The sequence below is a fragment of the Lachancea thermotolerans genome, assembly GCF_000142805.1.
Source record: "Lachancea thermotolerans CBS 6340 chromosome D complete sequence".
Taxonomy (NCBI): domain Eukaryota; kingdom Fungi; phylum Ascomycota; class Saccharomycetes; order Saccharomycetales; family Saccharomycetaceae; genus Lachancea; species Lachancea thermotolerans.
In genome coordinates, this window is record NC_013080.1 from 163,777 (window position 1) to 186,812 (window position 23,036).

Here is a 23,036-nt window from a genome sequence, read left to right on the forward strand (position 1 = left end):
GAGAATCAGCTTCAGCAGAAAAGAAAGCCATTGCTCGCAGAGTGGGCTATGAGGCATATGCGTGATGGGAAACTCCTTCCTGCGGAGCATCTATGTTAGTAAGCACTGGCGCTTCAAAGAATTCCATTAGATGTAAATCGGAAGGCCTGGCGTTGTGTAGATACACCGATCCCTTTGTCTGCGCCGAGGCGGCCAGAGGTAGATATTCCGAGCCCTTTGTCTACGCCGAGGAGGCCAAAGAGTTGATTGATGACTCATTGAAGTATGGTGTTTTCAAGACCAAAAACGAAGCCATCTTTAAGCTACACCAAAGTATCAACCCTGGTATCGCACTCGCTATATTAAACAAATCACTAAGTCATATCAACGTGAAATGCATCAAAATTTAGTCGTGTTAGGACTAATAGCCGATATCGAGGCTGGTGACGTAGACTGGAGCGGTACAGATCGGGTTTTCTTGTGAATATTGTACGGCAGGCAAACGGAAGCCGCACAATCATGTGGTAAATTCAAGCGAGACCTATCAAGCCCAATATTCAAGTTTCGAGTTCCTGCATACAGATATATTCGGCCCAATACACCATATGCCGGCCAGAATTCCGAAATACGTTGTAGCATTCACAGATGAACGAACCCGATAAAGATGGGTCCATCCGACCTTTCTTGGCAAGTGAGGGAATTGACACATACTACACCTCCGCCCGCGGTTTTTTGCATGGGATAGCGGGCCGATCAAATCCGACGCTCGTCAACGACTGTTGAACAATACTTGAAGGCTCAAAAATGCCCAGGCACCTACGGTTTCATGTTGTACGAGCCACACGCAGTCACCACAACTCCTTGTTCCATCCGAAACTTGGAACACCGTCTCGATCAGAGAATAAATTATTTTAGAGCAATGAGGCACGAGGGTATTCCGGGAGTAGCCAAAAATCGATCCAGCACAGAGATGCGATTACAATAAAAGCCACAGCGAAAGAATTGAACACAAGGCAGCATACCACAAGGAGGTTGACCAACTCGAGAAGCATAACACCCGGGATCTGAGCAACCCACCCGACATAAACCCGGTGCCCGCACGCAAAATAGCAAGCTCAGTGTTCCAGAACCTGGGCGATTCGCGAATGAAAATACCACGAACTGGCACCACGGGTGGTGTGTCAGATTTCCAACGTGTGACAGTGCCAGGTTGCGCACTGACACGTTCGTAAAACATGATCTGACGCTCGTCAAGCTATAGACGTGGTAGGGAATCCGCTAAGGCTCATGCGACGACACAGAATTCAGACGGCAGTGGCCTGGATACAAAAAGAAGGGATACCGCTGGTACAACTCACGGCACAGTCCAGGCCCATCCACACCCCGGAAGTCAGTGCCAACCCGGCTGGTCGAGCCACAAGATCCAGACCCTAGACAAGGGATCCCGCGGAGACACCCAGTCGCATCATCCGCGAAGCCGTCTACTCACCATATAAATAAAACCCTAGCCAGTGAACTCAGCAACCCCCCGCACCAGCGACCCGGACTCGCCTCACAAAACCCAAGGAGCAACGCTACACGGGGCGAAAACGAGTTGCCGCGCTCGGTCGTAGACAGTGACCAGATACATGACCCGGGGCACCCACACCTCTTCGTCGCTTGCGATGGAGCCAGCCTGGTCCCGTGACCGGCTCGCACGTGACTAGCCCAGGCTCTCTCGCCGCAGCGCAGTCTCAAACTCTCGCCACCGCCGCCAACGCCGCCCTTTTCTGTACTCTCCTGTGCCCCTCCGCACTCCTCTCAGCACGCGCCTCTGCACGCTTCTCTGCCCCTCCGCGCCCGCCCGCACCGTCCCATTGTCCCACCGCCCTGCACACGGTTCTCCTCCAGCCTTCGCGAACCTTCGCTGCGTCACCGCGCGGCCCGCCCGAGAAAATCCCCCGCCCGCCGCGCCGCAAACTGTCCGCAAGCATAGCCACCGCACCGTACTTAAAGCGGCTCGCCGTGCCTCGCCGCACGCGCACGCATAAGCCAGCGCGCGAACTCGCCAAGAACACTGCGGCACACTGCAGCGGGGGGAGATTATCAGCCGACAGCGCGCCAATCCTTTAGGTTTCGCCGTCTGGCGAGCGTATTGTAACTAGGCACGGCGCACGAGCTCGAGAGCTTCGTCGCGTGCGCGCCGTGCGCGCGCCCGCGAACACGCGGTGTGTCTGTGGGCGCAAGCCGTGGTGGTGCCAGGAGGCTCCCCGCGGGGCCTGCGCGCCTGCAGACAGCAGGCTTCGTAAAAGGGTTATGCTGGCGAGCGAGCGAGCGATTGAGCATGTGACTGGCATGCTGCCAAATTGGACTTAAGCTCAACGTCGCAGCGCGCAAGCCAGCGCACGATGCTTCCGCACACAGCGAGAGAAGAGCAGGTTGAATGCGACGTGTACTTGTATGTGTTATGTGACAGATCGTGGGCCGGCGCGTATGTGCGCGTGCGGAGACGCGGGCGCGCGACCGCGCGCCCGCGCAGCGCCCGGCGCGCCGCCCCGACCCAGCTTATGGCAGGCTCTAACCATGGCCTCGGCCGCCCACAGGCATGCTCCAGATGCAGGAATCATAAGATCAAGTGCGTCCACAACGGCGAGGCGCCGTGCACGTACTGTATCCACCGCAACGTCGCGCAGGAGTGCCGGCTGACGTTCCCCGAAAACAAAAAGGCCAAGAAGTCCGAGGCCGGCCCGCGCGTGTCGAAGGGCGAGGCCGGCGCGCGCGAAGCGTCCGCGCCGCTGGTGCCCATGGACGCGATCTTCACCGCGGGCGTCAGGCCGCAGATCGAGCCGCACTTGTGCGTGCCGCCCGTCGACGCCAACACGCTGCCCGCGTGGGCGCGCGGGTCGATATTCGAGGTCGTACCGCTGATCCCCGCGCGCGTGGTGCGCGAGGCCGTGCTGCGCGTGGTGCGGTCGTTCCCCGAGCTCAACTTGTTCCACCTGCCCACGGTGCTCGACAGCGCGGAGAAGCTGCACCCGCTGCTCGCGGGCGCGGCGGTCGCGTTTGCGGGGTTCTTCGACCCCTGGCGCGGCGGCAGCGGCGACGGCGGCGGCGATAGTGGCAGCGGCAGTGACGCCGGCGACGCCAGCGCCAGCCAGTGGCTGGGCGCCGGCTCGTACCAGGTCGCCAACAAGGTATGCGAGCGGCTGACGCTCGACGCGATCTTCGCCAAATGCCACTTCCTGATGGAGCCCAGCCTCGACGTCGCGTGCGCGCTGCTGATCCTCGCCGTGGTCAAGTGGGGCCACAGCGAGTACTACGCGGCGTGGATGCTGCACGGGTGCGCGACGCGGATGATCCAGTCCATGGACAGCGAGGAGTCGTTCCTCCTCAAGGCCAAGATCTACCCGCTGCTGCGCAAGATGCAGTTGCGCGCGTTCTGGTGCGCGTACGTGCTCGACAAGATCATCTGCGCGGGCCAGCGCAAGACGTTCATGCTGCCCGACACCCCGGACATGCTGCTGCCCGTGGGCGACTACGAGTTCTCGCTGGCCACACTCGACGCCGCACCCGAGATGGACCTGGGCGTCAAGTCCGAGCAGAAGGCCACGCTGTGCGACTTCCTGGCGCAGTGCCAGCGCAACCCGGCGATCCTGAAAAAGAGCCCCTACGCGCTGCTCGTGTTCCTGTGGTCCATCTGGGGCGCCGTCAGCCGGCGCGTGACGCGGCCCGACCGCGACAGCCCGGCGTTCGAGTGCCCCTGGGACCCCGACAGCGAGGTCTACAAGCTCAACAGCAGGCTGGACGGCATATGGGCCCTGGTGCCGAGGGAGTGGAAGTGGTCCCGCGAGGCGTACCTCGCGGAGAAGCCCGCCGTCATCAAGGACAACCTCATGGTCACCATCAACTGCGTCTACCACGCCTCCACGGCGCTCATCAACCGCGAGTTCATGCCCTTCCTGCCGCACGACATCGACAAGCCCGCGGGCCCCACGGACCTGAAGGAGCCGCCGCCCTACCACGAAAACTACTGGACGGAGTCCGCCAGGCGCTGCTTCGGCTCCATCCGGACCCTGTCGCGCATTCTCAAAACCTTGCTGGAAGAGGAACTTGGGCGCTCCCCCGGAGGGAAGTTCAGGAATGCCGTGCTGGTTACGCCCTACCACTCCTTCCTGGCGTTCACCTGTGGCTTGCTGGCCAACTACGGCGCGAACTTCTACTGGATGGACCCGGACTCGGAAAAGTACAACAACGACCCCACCAACCCGGACAGGCTTGAAAACTGCTACAACGTCGCCATCAGCTTACTAAAGGCCAAGGAGAACGACTTTGGCGCGGCCAAGAACTGGCTCGCCGTTATTCTCAAGATGGGCGAGATCAACCGCTTCGTCGCCCAGAACCGAAACAGCACCAAGGTGAGCGAGTGGACCAAGAAGTGCTCCAAGGACCTGGGGCCCTCGCTGAGCATGCCCAAAGTCGATATCAAGAAACTCGAGAAAATGCTCCCGCTTCTCCCGCCGCCCCACACCAACGGCCAGCAAAACACTGAGAGCTTGTACCCCTCGCCAGCGGCTGACTCCTACTACAACCAAGTTGGCCTATTTTCCCAAAGAGAGGTGGTCCCGAGCTCGTCGTTTTATCGCGCGCCGCCGCCATCAGCATCGCAGCCGGCCTCCCAATATAGGTCGCCAGCGCTGATGACCCACTCCGCGCCGATGTCTTTCCCTCTGGCGCCCGCAGCGTCACAGTCTCCAAAACTCTCGTTTCCCGCGTTGCTTCCCGCATCCGCGTGCGAGCCGTTGTCGTCAAATCCAGCTCCACAGCCGCTAGCAAGCTTCGGTGCAAGTTCCAGTGTTAGGTCCGTCCCGGCCGCGTCCTATTCTGTAGTCCCGGGTTCCAGTGTCTTGTCCCCTCAGGTTGCACCGAGCGCCCCATATGCAGGCCAGCAGCCGCTGCCTGCCCATGATGAGCGGCATGTCGAAACGGACACAGATAAACTCAGCTTGTTTTTCAACGATAGCGAGCTCGACCTTCTAATGCAGTTCAATAGCTGAAAGTTCAGACGCATATTAAGTCAAACGGCGCACTGCTGTCTCGATACCAGACCATATACAGTATTTTTGGTTCTTAATCTACTGTTAATATAAACCCCATTACCTACGTCAATTCAAGGCCCTTCCCTCGTATTCGAGGCGCTCAAGACAAGACAATAGAGCAGCACCTTGTGCTCTCCCACAAGTTCTGTAACGTCAGACGGACCTTCTCTCTAATATCTTCCAGAGTTGTTAGAGGGAAGAAGATCCAAAAAAAATTTTCGAAAAAAAGACTTCAAAAAGCTCATCTCATCGGTAAACTGGCTAACAGAACTGGGCAAATAAGGGTATCTAACGGTCATGTCGAGCGTTAAGAGGTCCAGTGAGCAGAAGAGGGATGCGGAGTTCATAAAAAGACACAAGAAGGTGTGCAAGAACCCTGTAGACGAGAGCAATGGGGTCTCCAAGTGCATCGTTCAGGTTCCGGTGTCAATGTATGTGTCCATTGCGCCTACGTACATGAAGGAGCCTAACCGGGGCATCAAGAAACAACACTTGAACCCCATGATCATGAAGTACAGCAGCAACGTTGGCGGCGTGGTCTTGGGCTACGAGAACTTGAAAATCGAGGATGCTAGCGTGAGCGACGAGAGTGATAGCGAGAACGCTACAAAGCTGGTGAAGATTACCCCGGACACCCCATTCGGGTTCACTTGGTGCAGCGTCGACCTATACGTATGGCAGCCGCAGATCGGCGATGTCATCGAAGGTTGGATTTTCATACAGTCACCATCGCATATTGGGCTTTTGATTCACGACGCATTCAATGCCAGCATAAAAAAGACAAGCATCCCCCAGGACTGGACTTTCATCCACAACGAGGATGCTGACAACAACTCTGACAGCGGCGTAGGCAACTCCGCTCAGTCGAGGTCCTTGGGACACTGGGTCGACGAAAACGGGCAGAGACTCGACGGGAAACTCAAGTTCTCGGTCAGAAACGTTTACACCACGGGGAGAGTCGTTTCCCTGGAGGGTTCGTTGTTGGACGATAAAGTCGGCCAAGCGCGCTCCCCTGCGGAAAGCCTTCCTGTTGTATCCAACAAGAAAATCATTTTTGATGACGAGGTCTCCACAGAAAACAGGGAAAGCCATAGAGATTTGGAGCTTTCGAAAAGGGTAAAAGAGGATAACGGCGAGGAAATTGTCTACGAGAAGAATTCAAGCAGCAGTGAGTCTAGTGACAGTGAGTAAGCTTGGGCACTTGCAGCGGTTACCGGTGCTGCATAACTCTGTAAAATATAATAAGTACATATTAATCACACTGCATTAGACGAAGAGCTGTGGAGCTTCCGCTGTCTTGTCTTTTCTGCCCACATCCTGCAGAGATGAATTTGTTTCACGATCAATATTCGAAAATAACAACAACCGGCAGTGGAGACGTTATACAACAAAATAACCCTATAAAAAGACCAGCTATCCACAATCTTGTCGTGCTAACGGCCAGCCATGTCAGCCCCTACTATGCGGACAACGCTTTTGCTGACTGAGCACCTGGGTTATCCTCCAATTTCATTGATTGACGATATCATAAACGCAGTAAATGAGCTGATGTACAAGTGTACCCAGGCAATGGAGAAATACTTGCTCGAAAGGAGCTTTATGGAAGGAAAGGATTACACAGACGAGATCAAGATAGGCATTGCAAAGCTCGAAACTTTATGGGAGAATTCTGTGGACCGAAGCTTCGACAAGCTAGAGCTGTACGTTCTCAGAAATGTTCTCCACATACCGCAAGAACTTATTGAAAACGGATCTTTCCGTCTGCGACACCATGACTCCCTAGTATTAGAGGATAACGATAGCAAGGAGGCACTGAGCACTGAGCTGAAGACAAAAATGCGACAATTACAAGAGTCCATTGAAACCCACAAAGAGCTTCGTAGACAAAAGGTGGCGCTACAAAAGGTCCTGGCAAGAGTCAGAAGATTTAAGCTTCTGGTCTCCAGCTTTTTACAGGGACAGGATCTTGATAACAAAGAAGTCGCTGCGGTCCTGAGCTCACTGAGTCCTGTCAACGAGAGCGTAAGGTTCCTGGCTTCTCAAGTTCACAGCTTATACCTTGAGTCGGACGACCAATGCTCCTCCGAGCGTGTCAAGAGCATAGTGTCTCGACAGAAAGAGCTGCACGCTGATCTATCGTCGCGCACAGGGTATCTCGCACAGAGCACAAAAAAAGCTCTCGAGCAGCTTCTCGGAAATCAGCCCAGCGAAGTGAGTCACGAAGTTCCTGATGGCGCCGGAACAACGGGCTCTTCTCCATCAACTGATCATGCGATAGAGGTCAGTAGCCCCGATTGGAATGCAATGACCGAGGTCACGTGATGAATACCGTTCAACGATTCGCCGCTCAGGTACAAAACTGATCCACGATACTGTTTTGTATAACCAAATCAGATGGCATCAACAAAAACTCCGCTCGTTAGAGATACCTGAAAAGATAACACGAGTTGTGGACAAGTCATTGCAACCAAGCCCACACAAACTTGTCTGCTAGCCCCTGATAAACCGTTGAGTTAGTACCGAACATGGAGGGCAGCTCGAAATCTAGTATTCCCGATGGCCACTCGGTGGTGAGCAGGCTCCAGAGCGAGCTAATGCAACTGATGTTGTCACCTTCGCCGGGCCTCAGTGCTTTCCCTGAGGACGAAGAAGACCTTACCAAGTGGTGTGGCATCATCACAGGCCCTGACGGGACGCCATATGAGGGGATGCGGTTCAAGATCGCGCTGGAGTTCGCTCAGACCTATCCTTACACAGCTCCAAAGGTGCGGTTCGTGAGCCCAATGTGGCACCCTAACGTCGATATGAGCGGCAACATTTGTTTGGATATTTTGAAGGACCAGTGGTCAGCGGTCTACAACGTACAAACTATCCTGCTCTCACTGCAGTCGCTGCTGGAAGAGCCCAACAACAGTTCACCGCTGAATGCGGTAGCTGCGGAACTGTGGGACAAGGACATGAGAGAGTACAAGAAGAAGCTCATTGCACGGTACGAAGAGATCGATGACTAAAGGAAACTCAGTCATTACTAGAGTAGATCAAAGCAACTCGCACTTTTAATTCAGATGTCCATAATCAAGACCCTTACCTCCTCTGCGGTAAAGGTTTCACAGCGACACCTGGCCCATGGTGTTTGTGTCGAGCACCTCCCGGGCGCCAGGGCTCCTACTAAAAGATTCACAAACAATCCAAAACAAATACGATACGGTAGTGATTATTTAAATATTAAAAAAGCTTTTCTGTTTTTATGACGTCCGCTTTCACTATGATTTTCCATTAATTCACCATACGAATAACCAAATGTATTACCAAAAATATGCGCGAAATGACACCCTTGAACTTCAAAAAAACCTCTCGAAGTTCTCGTCTTCCAACCAGCCAATCCTCTCATATGCCGCAAAAAGTCTTGACGCCTTGTTGACGTCAATTCGGCAAGCCTTCTGGGCGTCCGTCCGCCTGAAAGGCAGGTCCTGCTTCAAACGGTGAACCTTCTCCACGAATAGTCTTCTCTTGGAGTCCAAGTACAAGTCACAAGGCAGCCGAAGTATCTGGGCGAGCTGCAGCTCCGCTGGATGAAGCAGATGCCGCAGGGGATCCGCAGAAAGGTCCATAGAGGAGCCCTTCCACTCAACTTTCAAGCACTTGTTGTTAGCAGGAAGTGTGGAGAGGGGTGGGCTGTAGTCGGGGAGTTTTTCCCAGCTCATGTTGGGCACGTATTGCGGTGCGCCCAAAACTGCGGAAGAACCCAGTGGAGAAGTGACCGAATTGACTTTGCGGTGTGTGTTGCGATTGGTGGGTGTGGCAGGTCTTGAGGGCATGCCATGACGCGTGAAATCTTCCTGGAAGGCAGGGGCATGGCCCCTTGCGGTCCTAGGATTCTCGGCGTTTTTGACCGACCGCCTGGTTCTGTACACCTTCTCGAAGTCGGATCCTCCCGAAGTGTAGTTTGGAGAACATGTGTAGTTGCGTGTTTTCCGCAAAGTCTTGTTGTTAGGATGCGTGTACCGCTTGGTGCGCATGAAGTCGAAACATCTGTACTGCGACAAAAACCCACTGGTGGCGCTGCGGTAGCTCTCCGGCGACCGGGAACTTTCCCAGTCTGGTTTCACCCACAGTGCAGTGGTCGACTCAGCAGGTACCTGTGGTGCCACAGGCGCTGCAGGCGCCGCACTGCCCTCATCCACGGAGCTCATCTTGGGCGAGAGAGGGGGGGAGGGGATCAAATGTTCGTCCAGCGCACTGTCGATGCTGCAGCCCCCGAGCCCCGGCCCGCCACTGCGCGGCGCCATAGCGCCCACCACCTGCTGGTGCAGCGCGGCCAGCAGCCGCGACGTGCCCTTGGGATGCACCACTGTGCTCAATTGAGCGTGCTCTGGTTGCGGCGAGTTGAATTCCATGTTTTCGCCTCTTTCTTTGCTTTGTAATTCCACTTTGCTTCTCTTGCTCACTTTCTCTAGTATAACTAACAGTTTCGATTGCTGTTTCTCTTTTGCGCTGTTGCGGATACTCTAGACAACTCTAGAGCTTTCTCAATCCTTGCTATGGCTGTGAAATTGCTCGAAACTTGCTGATGTTTGCCGTTTCCTCGCAAAAGCACTAACATCTCATCTCATTTCGTTTTATATCTCATCCCTGCGATGGCTCATCACTAGTAGTTACTTTTTCTGCGCCGGTAAAGAGAAAGCATCGCCGTGTGGTGTGAGTGAGATTGCTTGTTTTCTTGCTTTTTTGCTTTGTTGCAAGTGATGACATGTTCACGTGACTCTGGGGAAGACGTGCACGTGACGTCAGCCCGCGCGGGCATTTCGTGACTAGCGGACTAGACGGTATGGCTGGGGTTAATGGTCCAGGTATCGAAGCCAAAGACCTGCTTGATGAGATCATCGATCTCGTCACTTAGCGAAAAGTCGTGCGTGTAGGCAAGCGTGTTGAGTTGGTCCACAACATGTAGGTCTGGCTCGTCTTGCAGACGCTGGGGCAGGCCGTAAGTCAGGTGAAACTCGTGGAACAAATCGGTATAGAAGCGCAGGTCGCGGTCCAGGGATGCAAGCACGCTCGCCGGCTGGCCATCGAGCGACATCTTGGTGAGCTTTTTTAGGCACGTGACTGCGAGCAGGCAACTGTAGAGCTGATATATGCTGGCGGTGTCGACGCTGCCGAAGCGCACCCTAAAGTTCGACAGTAGGGTGTGCAGTTCCCCCAAGACCTCCAGAACCAGGATTTTGGACTCCTCACAGTCCTCCATGAAGGGCTTGTTGAAGGTGAGCAGCACGATGTAGTAATGGTACCAGAAGTAGGAGATGGTCGGGTCCGTGGACCAGTCCGTGTCTTTGATGGAGTTCTTGGACCACTTCAAAAACTGCGGCAGCGACTGCCGCCAGTTGTAGACCTTGATATTGAACCTTGTAAGGTATCCGATGCGCTGCGCTGTGGAGCCCGATTCAATAAAAATTTTGGCCGTAAACACCTGCACAATTCTCGATAGAATTACGAGATTCTTCAGCGGCAGCGACACCTGAAGAACGTGCTTGCTGTTGAAGCGAAACTCGCCTGTGCCGTCCACTTCGGGCAGCTCGTCACTCTCAGGGACGGTTGAGTTTGAAACGCTCAGCGTGGACGTGCGGCCTAGAAGAAGACATATGAAATGGTCGGCGATGTAGCAGCCCCAGTAAATACGGCTCCTGATCTCGAGCTCGCTCTGCGAGAGCTCGCTGGAACTGGCGTCATCGGTCACCCAGACTTTTGGGTCCAGCTGGAACCCCATGTCGTATCCGACTCGAATTGCTAGGCCTGAGAAGTACCATGCCAGCTGGTTGTTGCCTTTTCCTAGCTCGCAGAATGCTAGACATAGCAGCGCCTGAACTGTGGTGATTTTTGCCGTGCTGTGCTCATCGAATACTATACTGAGTAGTTTCCCCTTTGCTTTCTGGTAGTAGCCCTCTGACAGAGACCGCAGCCCAGGCACCAGTCGCGATCCAACTGAAGCAACGGCGTACACAAGTTCCTCGGAACAGTATTGTGAGTTTTCGTAGTTATCTTCGCTGTGGTTGAAGAACCCATAGAGAAAACTTTCTCGGTGGACGAACACAAAAGGTCCGGGGTAGAGCCACTTATAAAACGCGGAAAGACTCCCTAGTATGTTCTTGTCCGTGTTTAAGGTCTCACTGCTATCTTGGTGTCTCCGTACGATCACTGTAGTTTTCAGGTCCGCGATACGATTCTGAGGCTTAGAAATTGCAGGCTCCCTTCTCTGTGGCTTGTAACTTGCCGGTCCCTCAGGGTAGATGCTACCTTTGACAAAGCGCTTCCTACGCAATATATCATTCTCTGACGCGTTGAAGCTCGAGCTGTTATCACCGCCGCGAAAGGATTGGCCCACGCTGCTGCTAAAAGGCGCTGCTCCGTCAGACAGTCTTCTTTCCTTCCCATCCGTACTGATTAGTAAGGTCGGCTCGCTGGTTCCGAGAGAACTTGTTCCGCTGATTTTCGCGGCGTCCAAGTTCTTCAGCCTGGTTTCTAGGTACGCAACGTGTGCCTCCAATGATTTTACATAGCCTGCGGCGTACCGCTTCTTGCGCATGTCGTCCATATTCACGTTACAGTCGAGTTTCATCTTCACACAGCTGGCACATGGATAACCCATGTCGCATTTCTTGCGCCGACGTCGACAATTTGAGCACGCCAACCTCTTTTGGCTAAGTAGAGGGCTTCCGCTTGAAAAGTCCTCTGAAGATCCCGCATTTGTGCTTGTCAAGACATCCAGGCGTTCTGGACCCATTTACACGGTACTGAAGTCGTCAAATTTGCCAGGTTTCCCTACACCATTTTCAACTTTAAGCGCCTTTAAAACTGTGCAGTGTTCTTTTTTTTTTCAAGTGTGATCTTTTACATGAAATATTCGACGATAATAAACAGTATCTGAAAACCAAGACCCAATCACGTGGATATGCGGCAGCTAACGTTGGCGCTCCGCCCAACAAAAGGGCTAGTCTTTTAGACGAACCAAAACTACTGACTACAACTCGTCATGTACTATTGTTTCGGAGAGGTCTTCGAGTTTTTGTCCGCTTTTCTTGGCGTTGAATTTCTCCTGTAGAGATTGATAAAGGTTATCATCAAGGGTTTGCAGGTGAGGTGCGACCTTTAATAGCCTCTTATTCAAAGATGATATAGGAAAGAGAGTTTGCATGTCATTTAGCAAGTCTTGATCAAGCTGAACCAAAAAGTTAATACCAGGTGAAAGACGCTGGTAGTGAATGCGAAATTTGCTGCCGGCATGTTCTTGACGGTACTTGCCGAGATTCACGATGAACAAGGGCTCAGTGGCGTGAAACTTTAGGTTGTTTTTGCTTAAGAAATTGCGCCAGTATCCCTGCTTCCAGTAAGGGGTACCGTCACGCTGGTATGCGCGAGGGGCGCAGAACACTGAGTCAAAATCATATTCCCAAAGTTCGGTGATGTTTGGTACTCGTGCACCGGGGCTCATGTATACTACCTTGGTCACACCTTTAGGGAAGAGCGTATCTAGCATCATTACTTTCGCGGCTGCAAGCTGGCGCGGACGGAACCTCTGGGGTCTCAACCACCGAGGCCAATCCACGGTCAAATATTCAAAGGTCACTTCCCCTGCACTTTCTGCGGTCATAAACTCAACAAACGATAAAAATGAGGCAGACGGCTCTTCTCCCAAGATTATCCAAAATTTGGTATCGAAGGATCCGCGGGACCGCATGACACTACTAGCCTGCTTCTCAAAAGACACCTCATCTTCGGCATTCTCTATTATTGAGAGAATATTGATGATGCGATTGTCCTCAGAAACTTCTGGCAACATGCCTTGCGTTTTTTCGAGCCTCACATAGAGCCTCGTGGGAGCTAGTGATGTAACATCAAAATGATCCGAGGCTATGTAGTCTGCCTTTGAATTGGACGTAAACGACGAGACCCGGTAATTGCTTGAGCAGCTCTCAATTGTAAGGCCCTGCTCCAGCCTCCTCAATCTGAATTGTGTATAACCAAAAGTATCAGTTGTGGTTGCGGTATCAATGACTTCGTGGTTTGCATTGAGAAGATTCAAACACACATTTCCAATGCCTTCAACCAGACCTTTAGATGGCTCTTCCTTGTTTTCGAAAGCGTTGACTTCGACTTTTATGTATTCCAGTTCAAAAACATTGTCTTTTCTCTCTCCAACATGCAAATATGGCGGGACTTCGACATCAACATAAAACTTTCGAGTGTCTATGATTGATAAATCTTTTTCACCCTCGATCCATAACCTGTGATTTGGAAAAACTTTGAGATCTGTTGTTGGCATTAGAACAACTTGGAGTTTGAGAAAATCCAAGCTCCCAAGATAGGATGCCAATGCCAGCAGATTCTGGGTCCTCTCCTCCAAAGGGTCTAGGATGAGAGTTACTTCAACTTTTCTTGGCTCCTCACTTGTTTGGAAAGCACCAAAGCTTTCAGAAGGAAGCAATTCACCCAAATTTATTCTTGATATCGAAGCTTCCGCTGTGAAATCAATGCCATTGTTATAAAGACGCTCACCGTCGTAAAACATTTTTGCCAGGACAGCAGAAACCATTTCAACGTAATTCGGGTCAAGGGGTTCCTTCAAAGAGTCCGGGAATACTTCCTGAAGCGATGCGACTGCATCCAAAACCCTCGTAGCTTCGCGTTGAACAATCATCTCATATTCGTATATTGTGGGAAGTTCACCCTGTTCAAAATGAATAAACCTGCCGTTAACTGCCAAATATGATGTTCTTTGCAAAATCTTGCGAGGAAGGTCAAGGAGCCATTGGCCAACTATAGCTGGCTCGATATAATTACACTCTCCGTTAGATTTGAGACTCCTCAAATAATTTTGAAGCTTGGAGGTGTCAGCGTTTGATATTGTGAATTTCAATTTGTCCCAATTTTTCCCTAATAATCCTGAATGCACAGCCCTCACTCTCACTCCGTGAAGTTTTATTTGAAGTAGGTGTATGAGCCTTTGGAGCCCAAGTGGTGTGTTAAAATCTTCCACTATTGTTACCGTGTGAATGGTGTTTAGACCACCTCCAGTGGAAGTCTCAACGATGCGGTGTGCTAATGAAAGAAGTGCAGTCACATTGGTGTTGCTATATGTTGCATCTTCGAAATAATCTGGGGCATATTTTTTATTTCTCTCAATGAACGATTTGGCATGGAGTATTTCTCTTGCTTTGAAGTTCTTGGTATTTATTCTCAGCAGTTCACTTTTGATGAAAGATACATCTTTTTTCAGCACTTTAGAAACCAGATAATTCCAAAGATTGGATTTGAAAGGGTAAATCTCACCGTTTATAACAATGGATGTCTCGTTAATCTTCAGCCTGTCATTTATGATTTCGAGCACAGGAGGCAATTTTTGAAAGACACTTTGTTGAGGGCGCTCGATAGGAGAAAGATCTTCTAAATAACTTACCAAAGTCTCCAGTGGTTTATTCTGTTTCAGCTCATAAATTTTGCCGAGGACTCCATGGTCTTGGGCACTCGTGCTAAAAGGGAGCAAGCCAATTCTTTGTGGATAGCCCTTTTTTACTACTTGTAGCGCTCTGAGCAAACCCTGCAGAGCCTCCCATGTGTCCTTTGAACGAAGATCTGAGAAGTCGATCACAAAAACAATTTCATTCCAGTTTTCGCGATATGCAGGCAGCTCTCCGAATTCTGATTCTTCAAAAAACATTGCAATATCATCTTTCAGTTTTTCTGCATAATCTGAATCTAACTCGATATCATTGAAGTAGATTATGCTCTCAGAAAAGCCAGGAATCCGATGCAGATCATATTTCACCGGCTGCAAAAGTTGTTGAGTGGTTAAAGAACGCTTTGAAAAGGTATTCAGAAGCTTCTTGGCTAAAACTAAAGACTCTCCTGGCGTTATGTTTTGGTATTTTTGGAGAAGGTCCATGAGGAAGTTAACTCTTTGGAGCTCAAGGATGACAGATTGTAGCACAGACCATTTGTTCAGATTCGATAACTTGTGAAATTGCCCGTTGACGAAAAGGCCCAGCATGGTGTTGTCAATTCCTTCTTTGGCAAGCTTTTTGAGAGCAGCTTCCCAGCGATTGTCAATAGTAATATCCCCTTGTTCCGCCAAAGATCGAGCCAACACTGGGAAATTATTGACAATTTGTCTGAAATACCTGATAGTTTCCGTAGCATTCTGACTTTTTTCATAGAAATCATAAACTAGAGTGCCCACTTTCATGTCTAAATCTTGGAGCTGTTCATCACTAACTTGTTGAGCTCTGAAGCTGGGCTCTGTGCCTAGAACCAGGCTTTCTGGCACATCAAGTGCATGACCAAACTCAGTGTTCCACTGCGAGCCCTTCACGGTAAGCGCCACAGCAGAAGGTTCAAACTCAAATGGAAGGTCGTTTGGGCAGGTGCTTCTCCATACAAACCTGACTTTGCCAGCCTGTGCTTCCATGTACAAGTTCCTGTTAAATTCTTCCCAGTCTTCGACCCTGTCACACCCGTAAAAGAGAATTACAGGTGCGTCCCGGTTGGAGCCCATCACAACGTCCTCATTATCGAGAACGTCATTAATGCAGGCAGACTTCTGCGCGTTCAAGTCATCAGTTTTCAAGTAGAAGATATCGTCTGCATTCTCGAAACGCTTATTGTTGAGCAGGAAGTAGTTCTGGTTAGAAGTGTCGTTACTGAAACCCGGCTCCAACGCGTATCGCAGCGAAAGAAGAGACGCCAGTTCAGGGTTATGACGTGCCAAAGCCTCAACAATCTGATCTAGTGGGGTAGAGTCTGTTTTTAATTCATCAAGCTCATCACTAACACCTGCAATTAGAAAATAGAGGTCTTGAACAAGCTGTTCGTCGTTCACTAAGCCAACAACTGCATTCCAGAGGCGCAGCTTGACGCCTGATGAAGCATTCGAGAGGCGAACAGTGGTACAGCTGGCAAAAATTGCATACGACCAGACAAGGAGAGTCCAGAGAAGCATTAGTGTTGCCAATTCACCAAATCGTCTTTGTCCTTTGACACTGCATTCTCTACTCTTGCAGGCGATGTCAGCGTCTTGAAATTAGAAAAGTACATCACGTGACAAACATCTTGTCTTCTTAAATCACCTTGGTAAGCCTGCTCGCTTTGTAAAGCATCCAGGAGATACAGCGCCCCATTCACTCACTTTATCTAGAGTGTTTCAGCTCATTACCTGTTGACTTTTGTAGGGTCCGTTGTGATATTATGCAGATTGCTGGAAAAGTTGGAAGGCTAGGAAATTTGTAAGGATTTAGTTAAGAAACAACTCTTCTTCAAGAGAGAATTTTGAAGAGTTTCAATTTAAGTTGGGCCAGCTCCAACAATAAAGAGGCCTTTGAAGCTTTTATGTTTAACTTACACGTAAAACCAAAATCACTACAAACGGACCAAAAAGTATAATCATTTTTAAATTTTTTTTATGTTTCAAAGCCATCGATCAAGTGGATAAAAGTACTTATCAATCAGTCACAAGAAGCACAAGAGTTATCTCTGAGGCCTTTTCCAACGCTCAAAAGTGTTTCGGAAATCTTTAAGACGGCTTTCATATACTGCTTTAGCAATGACTATCGGAGATAGGCAAAAATGGACTGCGTCTAATGTGCGTTCTACGTTTATGGAGTTCTTCAAGCAGAGGGAGCACACGTTTGTCGCATCCTCGCCAGTGATCCCTTACGATGATCCTACGCTTCTGTTCGCGAATGCTGGTATGAACCAGTACAAACCCATCTTTTTGGGTACTGTTGACCCCTCTTCCGACTATTACAGCCTGAAGAGAGCAATGAACTCGCAGAAATGTATTAGAGCCGGTGGTAAACACAACGACTTGGAAGACGTCGGCAGAGATTCTTACCACCACACATTTTTCGAAATGCTTGGTAACTGGTCTTTTGGCGACTACTTCAAAAAGGACGCCATCCAGTATTCCTGGGAGTTACTCACCAAGGTGTATGGAATTCCTTCGGAAAGACTTTATGTTACTTACTTCGAGGGTGACCAGAAGCAAGGTCTTGAACCAGATCTTGAAGCGTTCGAGCTTTGGAAGTCGGTGGGCGTTTCCGAGGACCACATCCTTCCAGGAAATGCCAAAGACAACTTCTGGGAAATGGGCGACCAAGGGCCTTGCGGTCCTTGTTCTGAGATCCACTACGACCGTATTGGAGGCAGAAATGCTGCGTCCTTGGTCAACATGGACGATCCTAACGTCCTGGAGGTTTGGAATATCGTTTTCATTCAATACAACAGGGAGCAAAACGGTACCTTGAAATCTTTGCCAAGTAAGCACATCGACACAGGTATGGGTTTCGAAAGACTGGTTTCCGTTTTGCAAGATGTCAAGTCGAACTATGACACAGACGTATTCCAGCCATTATTCGCACGCATCCAAGAAATCACTGGTGCCAGACCTTATGAAGGTAAGTTTGGTGCTGAGGACGCTGACGGAATTGACACTGCTTACAGAGTGTTGGCTGACCACGTTCGTACGCTTACTTTCGCCTTAGCTGATGGGGGTGTTCCTAATAATGAAGGTAGGGGCTACGTCTTGAGACGTATCCTAAGAAGAGGTGCTCGTTATGCCCGCAAATATATGAACTACCCTATTGGAAACTTTTTTTCGAGCTTGGCTCCAACTTTAATTGACCAAAGCAAGGCTATGTTTCCCGAAATTAACAGAGACCCAAGCTATCTGTTTGAAATCCTGGATGAAGAGGAAGCTTCTTTCGCAAAGACTCTTGACAGAGGCGAAAAACTCTTTGAGAAATACGCTCAGGCTGCTGCTCAAACAAAAGACAAGACTTTGGACGGTTTGCAGGTGTGGAGACTCTACGACACTTATGGTTTCCCTGTTGACCTGACAGAGCTAATGGCCGAGGAAAAGGGCTTGAAAATCGATGGCCCCGGCTTCGAGAAGGCTAAACAAGAGTCTTATGAAGCATCTAAGAAAGGTGGCAAGAAGAGTGCCTCTGATCTAATCAAGCTGGAGGTGCATGAACTCTCTACGCTGAACTCTGAGAACGTGCCCAAAACTGACGATTCACCAAAGTATGAATCCGCTAACATTGAGGCTATCGTTTTGAGAATCTTTGACGGCGAGAACTTTGTGGATGAAATCAGCGAAGTAGGTAAGCAGTATGGTGTTATCCTTGACTCCACATGTTTCTACGCCGAGCAAGGTGGTCAAGAGTATGACATGGGTACGCTGGTCATTGACGATGTCGCAGAGTTCAGCGTAGAGAACGTTCAGCTGTACAATGGTTATGTTTTCCACACTGGTCAGCTTGGCGAAGGGAAGCTCTCTGTCGGCGACAAAGTTATTGCATCTTTTGATGAACTTCGTCGTTTCCCTATAAAAAACAACCATACCGGTACCCACATTTTGAATTTCGCTCTTAAGGAGGTTTTGGGTAACGATGTGGATCAAAAGGGTTCTTTGGTTGCGCCAGAGAAATTAAGGTTTGACTTCTCCCACAAGAAGGCCGTCGCGTTAGATGAGCTCAAGGAAGTTGAGAGAATCTGTAATGAACAAATTAAGGCTAACCTGCCCGTTTACTACAAAAACGTACCGCTCGATTTGGCTCGCAAGATTTCTTCCGTGCGTGCTGTGTTCGGTGAGACATACCCTGATCCCGTGCGTGTAGTCTCTGTTGGAAAACCAGTGGACGATATGCTGGTTGACCCAACCAGTGAGGAGTGGCAGAAGTACTCTGTTGAGTTCTGTGGTGGTACACACGTTTCGAAGACAGGCGATATCAAGGAGTTCGTGATCATTGAGGAGAGCGGCATTGCGAAGGGTACTAGAAGAATTGTTGCAGTTTCTGGATCGGAAGCTTACGAGGTGCAGCGCATTGCTAACAAGTTTGACTCAGACCTCATTGCCGCAGAGAAAATGCCATTTTCTCCTTTGAAGGAAAAGAAACTCAAGGAGTTGGGTGTCGCGCTGGGCCAGCTCTCTATATCCGTGGTTACGAAGCAGGAGCTCAAGGACAAGTTTGCTAAAATTGAAAAGGTCGTTAAGGATGAAATCAAGACCAGAGCCAAGAAAGAAATTAAGCAGACTGTTGACGAGGTCAAGAACTACTTTGCCGAGAACCAAGAGGCTTCGTTTTTGGTTAAATACATCAACATTCCAACAAACGCTAAAGCAATTACAGAAGCGGTCAATCACATGAAAACATCTGCCAAGGACAAATCTATTTATCTTTTCACAGGTGACGATAGAGTTGCTCATGGTTGTTACATTTCTGATGTTGCTTTGGAAAAGGGCATCGACGGCCGTGCTTTGCTGAACACAGTCTCTAGTAACATCGGTGGCAAAGCTGGTGGTAAGGGCAATGTTTTCCAAGGTGTTGGTGACAAGCCTGAAGGCATTGAGACCGCCGTCAAAGAGGTTGAGAACCTTTTTAGAGAGAAACTGAATATCACTAAATAGGAGTAGCAGAAAATTGACGAATAGTTCACTTTTTGCGAAGCAAATGAAATATTACCGCATAGCGCAGACTGAGGTATTAGACCATTGTCCATAAATTATTTACGGTTGCATACATCTTGCACGGCTGTTATTGAGGCTCTGACAACGATTGCTGGTCCCAATTATTGTATCGCTGATACTATTGAGGGCAGTCTAAAAATTGGCAAAGCGGAGGTAAGCTGAGTGCAGCTGGGGTGAATTCTCGTTGGGCTCAGCAGCTTAACAGGATTCAACGTTCATTGGCATATTACAAATTGCAAAAACGCAATTCTTATCTTTATAGCGGCATGGAGATGAGTTTTTAAAATGTCAAAGTGTACGCGTTGGCCTATATGGCTGCAGGGCAGTTCTTGGCAACTTTTATTGCGCAGTATGGAAAAGTATGATTACCATTTTCTGCCAAGCATGAAGCTAAATCTTTTCTGGCGATAGGTAATCACTTCTGATTTCTTAACTCTGTTTTTGGCATTTCAGCCCCCAGTTCTGGATGCGATTCATTTCTTTAAAACCGGGCTCATTAATACTTCACTTGTTAGCTCTCACACGGGCGAAACGCCTCCTGGAGTAATACAGGCAAAGAATAACTCTGTAGCCGCGCGGCAAAAACTTCAAAAACTTAATAGGATTTTACAAGCTTATATGTTGTTGGTTGTGCCGAGCTTAACTCGCAATCATTCAGCTGTTGGTTTTTAAGCTTGCGTCCTTGTTACAATATAATGCTCAAATATTTTAGGCTCGTAGATCTTTCCCAGCCCTGCATTGCTATTTAGGACTGAAGAAAAGCATCGCAATTACACCATACCGCGCAACAATCGAGGCATAGAGGGTGTGATACTGACAGCTTTCTTCCAATATTCGTACCCCCGAACTATAAGCGAACATCGAATCGCTTCCAAAAGAGATTACAATGCATATACGCGAGACAAGCAGCAATAGTGTGACTATGTTATGAAGAAAACATCTCCTGTTTTTATACTAAGCATCTTTTGCCATCGCCGCATCATCAAAACAGAATAGATCCTATTTAAGCTCCATACGATACCTAATCACTGTAGAAAATTACCGCAGGCACAGAGCCTTGGTAAACAGGTGCATTTCAGAAATTTGATACCAGACAATCCTGCAAAATAGAAATCGGAAAGCGGAAAGGTCTTTTGCCTGCGTCAACGAAATAGCCGCCGATGATGTTTTTCGAAAGATATTACTAGTCATGTGACATATTTAAAATCCTCAAATGCACGAGTATTGTTTTGCCCAACTTTCTTATAACGCTGAAACGATAGCTTGTGAGTCCAAAAATTGACCGATTAACAGCGTTTCATCGCTTGTCTAACGCAGAGTGCTCCACCAAAACCTTCTTCGAGGTTATAAAAAAGTTTGTCACGGTTTGGTTCCTCGTATTACTATCTTTGTGGTGAGAAATGGTTCGTTTGAAGAGCCGGTACGTTTTATTTGAGGTTTTATACCCAGAGGGAAGAACTCTCACATCAGAAAACAATGTAAATAATTTGTTCAAAAGAGAAGTTCTGTTGCGACACCATCAAGTCACGCCGGCCCGTGTGACTGTAAAGACGATTCTTCAAGAGCTTCGAAGAGTGATACAGTTTAATTTCGGTGATTACGGATCAGGAAAAGCCAATTCTCTCCTACAAATCAAGTACTTCTCCAATCGCACCTCTACAGGAATCATAAGATGTAGTCGAGAAGATTACGAGATCGTGGTTATTGCTCTCACCCTCATGAACAAGATTGACGAGTTAGAAGGAGTTCTATTAAACCCGATTAAAGTTAGTGGCACTATAAAACGAATCGAACAATACGCTGTAAAAAGAAGCGCGCGTCTATTAAATGTCATACAGGGGCAAAGTGAAATTGACAAGTTTGATTATATAAGTTATGACGAAAATGAGGATTAGTTTTGTCAATAGTTTCAGAAAATGGGCCAGCGACCTGCGCCAGGTATCTTTTGTCTTTCTCAAAAATAAGTGTTATTAGCCTCCGCGATGCCTTTTCACGCTGCTTTCACCTTCCTCGGACTTTTCAGTATTTTCAGCAGCCGAGAATTCGACAGGGCCTTCGCGACCTCTTTTACCACTAGCCAATTCGAATTGCACCTTGGACTCTAATGTGTCGGCGGCATCTCGGGCCTGTATGTCTACTGCAGCCGAGAAATTAGGACGGTACATCGTATTGATTCCTTCTTGAACAAATAAGGGATTATCGTAAACTTGATCTCCTCCTGATTGGCCTCGTGCCTTAGCCGCTTTAGTGAATAGTCTAGAGTCGTACTGGATGTCAGCAGTGTCACTCGCGGCAGCGGCCCCCAGAATTACCTTTTCAGAGACTTCTCTGCCCTCGCCAGTCGCTAAGGCTCTGAGGCGCTCTGCGGTGCTCATTTTAGATCGCTGTAATTCTCTTCTTATCTTGTTTAACCTCTCTCTTTGGTCCTCCTGCCGCTGCCTAGTTGCCGAATCCAAAGCGCGGGGGCCACTGTAAGGTTCAGTATTTTTTTTGCGATCTTCACGAGCCTTCAAAGCTATCATTCTCAGCTTCTCTTCTTTCTCTCTAACGTCTTGTTCAGCTAGCATTCGTTTAGCGTCTGCTCTTAAACTAACCTCTTCGCGAGCTTTTCTTTCGGCTGCGTCTAATGCTTCTGAGAGCTTCATGTGGCCCTCGCTAATTTCATGGGGTCCAAGGCTTTCCTTTGAGTAGCGGCCATCCGAAGCAATCCTCCGGTCAAGGTTGATAGTGTAACCGTTTGGATTCTTCCAGCTTGATATAGCGGAGGGGATATTCCATTTGTCCCGTTCTTCTTTTGTTGATTGCGGGGTGATGTCGTCCGATTTGTGCAAGACCGGTGCGAAGGGTTCATCCGTTGATGGTGCGACAACTTTTTTAGTTTTAAACAGCTTTGGTTGGAGTGGATCAACTTGCTGATCAACAATTTTTAATTTCCTGACCTCTGAATTCTGGTCCGGTAGTTTGTATTCAATTGTCTTGGCAGAGCCTTTGTTTGCGGTCCCAACCGCTCCTGTCCCTTGAGGTTGAAGCTTTTGAGACAGGATCTTGTCAAAAACAGCCTTAGTGCGTTCATAAGTGTTTTGGATATCACTTTGTGATATTTGTGGGATTTTAAGATCAGGGTATTTATGGCGCAGCGGCAGGAAGCTTTCGAGAGTAACGCTGTTCTCCTGAAAACTTTCTACAGAATATAGAGTTTCTCTCGGGTTGCCTGCTTCGCTTAAGAGGCCAACAAGTTCCTTTAACCCACTTTTGTGTTGAGCTGAAGCATTTATAGCATGTTTTGGGGGTGGTAGCAAAACGCTCAGTGGCCTTGAATTAGACATCTTTGCTCATTTAATTGGTGATATTTTACTCATTGAGATTATACTTGATGCTCCAGAAATCTTAATGCATCAAAGAAAGACGATGTCACGTGCCCAATAGCTATGAATGGTTATAAACAGGATAGTACGCTTGTAACA

The 23,036-nt window shown here is 49.2% G+C and overlaps 10 protein-coding genes across 10 annotated transcripts, besides 1 other annotated feature; 6 read left to right on the forward strand and 4 right to left on the reverse strand.

Annotated features, from left to right (window-relative positions):
- Positions 1–1,052: part of a mobile genetic element that runs on past the window's edge.
- Positions 1,053–2,366: 1,314 nt separating this feature from the next.
- On the forward strand, positions 2,367–5,012 carry KLTH0D01694g (KLTH0D01694p; the record flags this gene model as incomplete). The annotated part of the gene is made up of 1 exon (XM_002552751.1): positions 2,367–5,012. One exon carries the CDS (start codon positions 2,367–2,369, stop codon positions 5,010–5,012), a length of 2,646 nt encoding a protein of 881 aa, XP_002552797.1.
- Positions 5,013–5,351: 339 nt separating this feature from the next.
- RPA43 (DNA-directed RNA polymerase I subunit RPA43) lies at positions 5,352–6,245 on the forward strand (the record flags this gene model as incomplete). Its single annotated transcript, XM_002552752.1, has 1 exon — positions 5,352–6,245. One exon carries the CDS (start codon positions 5,352–5,354, stop codon positions 6,243–6,245), a length of 894 nt encoding a protein of 297 aa, XP_002552798.1.
- A 255-nt stretch (positions 6,246–6,500) lies between these two features.
- Positions 6,501–7,376, forward strand: MTW1 (MIND complex subunit MTW1; the record flags this gene model as incomplete). The annotated part of the gene is made up of 1 exon (XM_002552753.1): positions 6,501–7,376. One exon carries the CDS (start codon positions 6,501–6,503, stop codon positions 7,374–7,376), a length of 876 nt encoding a protein of 291 aa, XP_002552799.1.
- A 203-nt stretch (positions 7,377–7,579) lies between these two features.
- Positions 7,580–8,065, forward strand: UBC11 (putative E2 ubiquitin-protein ligase UBC11; the record flags this gene model as incomplete). Its single annotated transcript, XM_002552754.1, has 1 exon — positions 7,580–8,065. One exon carries the CDS (start codon positions 7,580–7,582, stop codon positions 8,063–8,065), a length of 486 nt encoding a protein of 161 aa, XP_002552800.1.
- A 330-nt stretch (positions 8,066–8,395) lies between these two features.
- KLTH0D01782g (uncharacterized protein) lies at positions 8,396–9,451 on the reverse strand (the record flags this gene model as incomplete). The annotated part of the gene is made up of 1 exon (XM_002552755.1): positions 8,396–9,451. The coding sequence occupies one exon, from the start codon at positions 9,449–9,451 to the stop codon at positions 8,396–8,398; it is 1,056 nt and encodes a 351-aa protein (XP_002552801.1).
- Positions 9,452–9,873: 422 nt separating this feature from the next.
- TEA1 (Tea1p) lies at positions 9,874–11,832 on the reverse strand (the record flags this gene model as incomplete). Its single annotated transcript, XM_002552756.1, has 1 exon — positions 9,874–11,832. One exon carries the CDS (start codon positions 11,830–11,832, stop codon positions 9,874–9,876), a length of 1,959 nt encoding a protein of 652 aa, XP_002552802.1.
- Positions 11,833–12,069: 237 nt separating this feature from the next.
- On the reverse strand, positions 12,070–16,044 carry KRE5 (Kre5p; the record flags this gene model as incomplete). Its single annotated transcript, XM_002552757.1, has 1 exon — positions 12,070–16,044. The coding sequence occupies one exon, from the start codon at positions 16,042–16,044 to the stop codon at positions 12,070–12,072; it is 3,975 nt and encodes a 1,324-aa protein (XP_002552803.1).
- Positions 16,045–16,644: 600 nt separating this feature from the next.
- On the forward strand, positions 16,645–19,512 carry ALA1 (alanine--tRNA ligase; the record flags this gene model as incomplete). The annotated part of the gene is made up of 1 exon (XM_002552758.1): positions 16,645–19,512. The coding sequence occupies one exon, from the start codon at positions 16,645–16,647 to the stop codon at positions 19,510–19,512; it is 2,868 nt and encodes a 955-aa protein (XP_002552804.1).
- Positions 19,513–20,972: 1,460 nt separating this feature from the next.
- POP5 (RNA-binding protein POP5) lies at positions 20,973–21,467 on the forward strand (the record flags this gene model as incomplete). Its single annotated transcript, XM_002552759.1, has 1 exon — positions 20,973–21,467. One exon carries the CDS (start codon positions 20,973–20,975, stop codon positions 21,465–21,467), a length of 495 nt encoding a protein of 164 aa, XP_002552805.1.
- A 75-nt stretch (positions 21,468–21,542) lies between these two features.
- PRP45 (mRNA splicing protein PRP45) lies at positions 21,543–22,898 on the reverse strand (the record flags this gene model as incomplete). The annotated part of the gene is made up of 1 exon (XM_002552760.1): positions 21,543–22,898. One exon carries the CDS (start codon positions 22,896–22,898, stop codon positions 21,543–21,545), a length of 1,356 nt encoding a protein of 451 aa, XP_002552806.1.
- Positions 22,899–23,036: the final 138 nt, after the last annotated feature.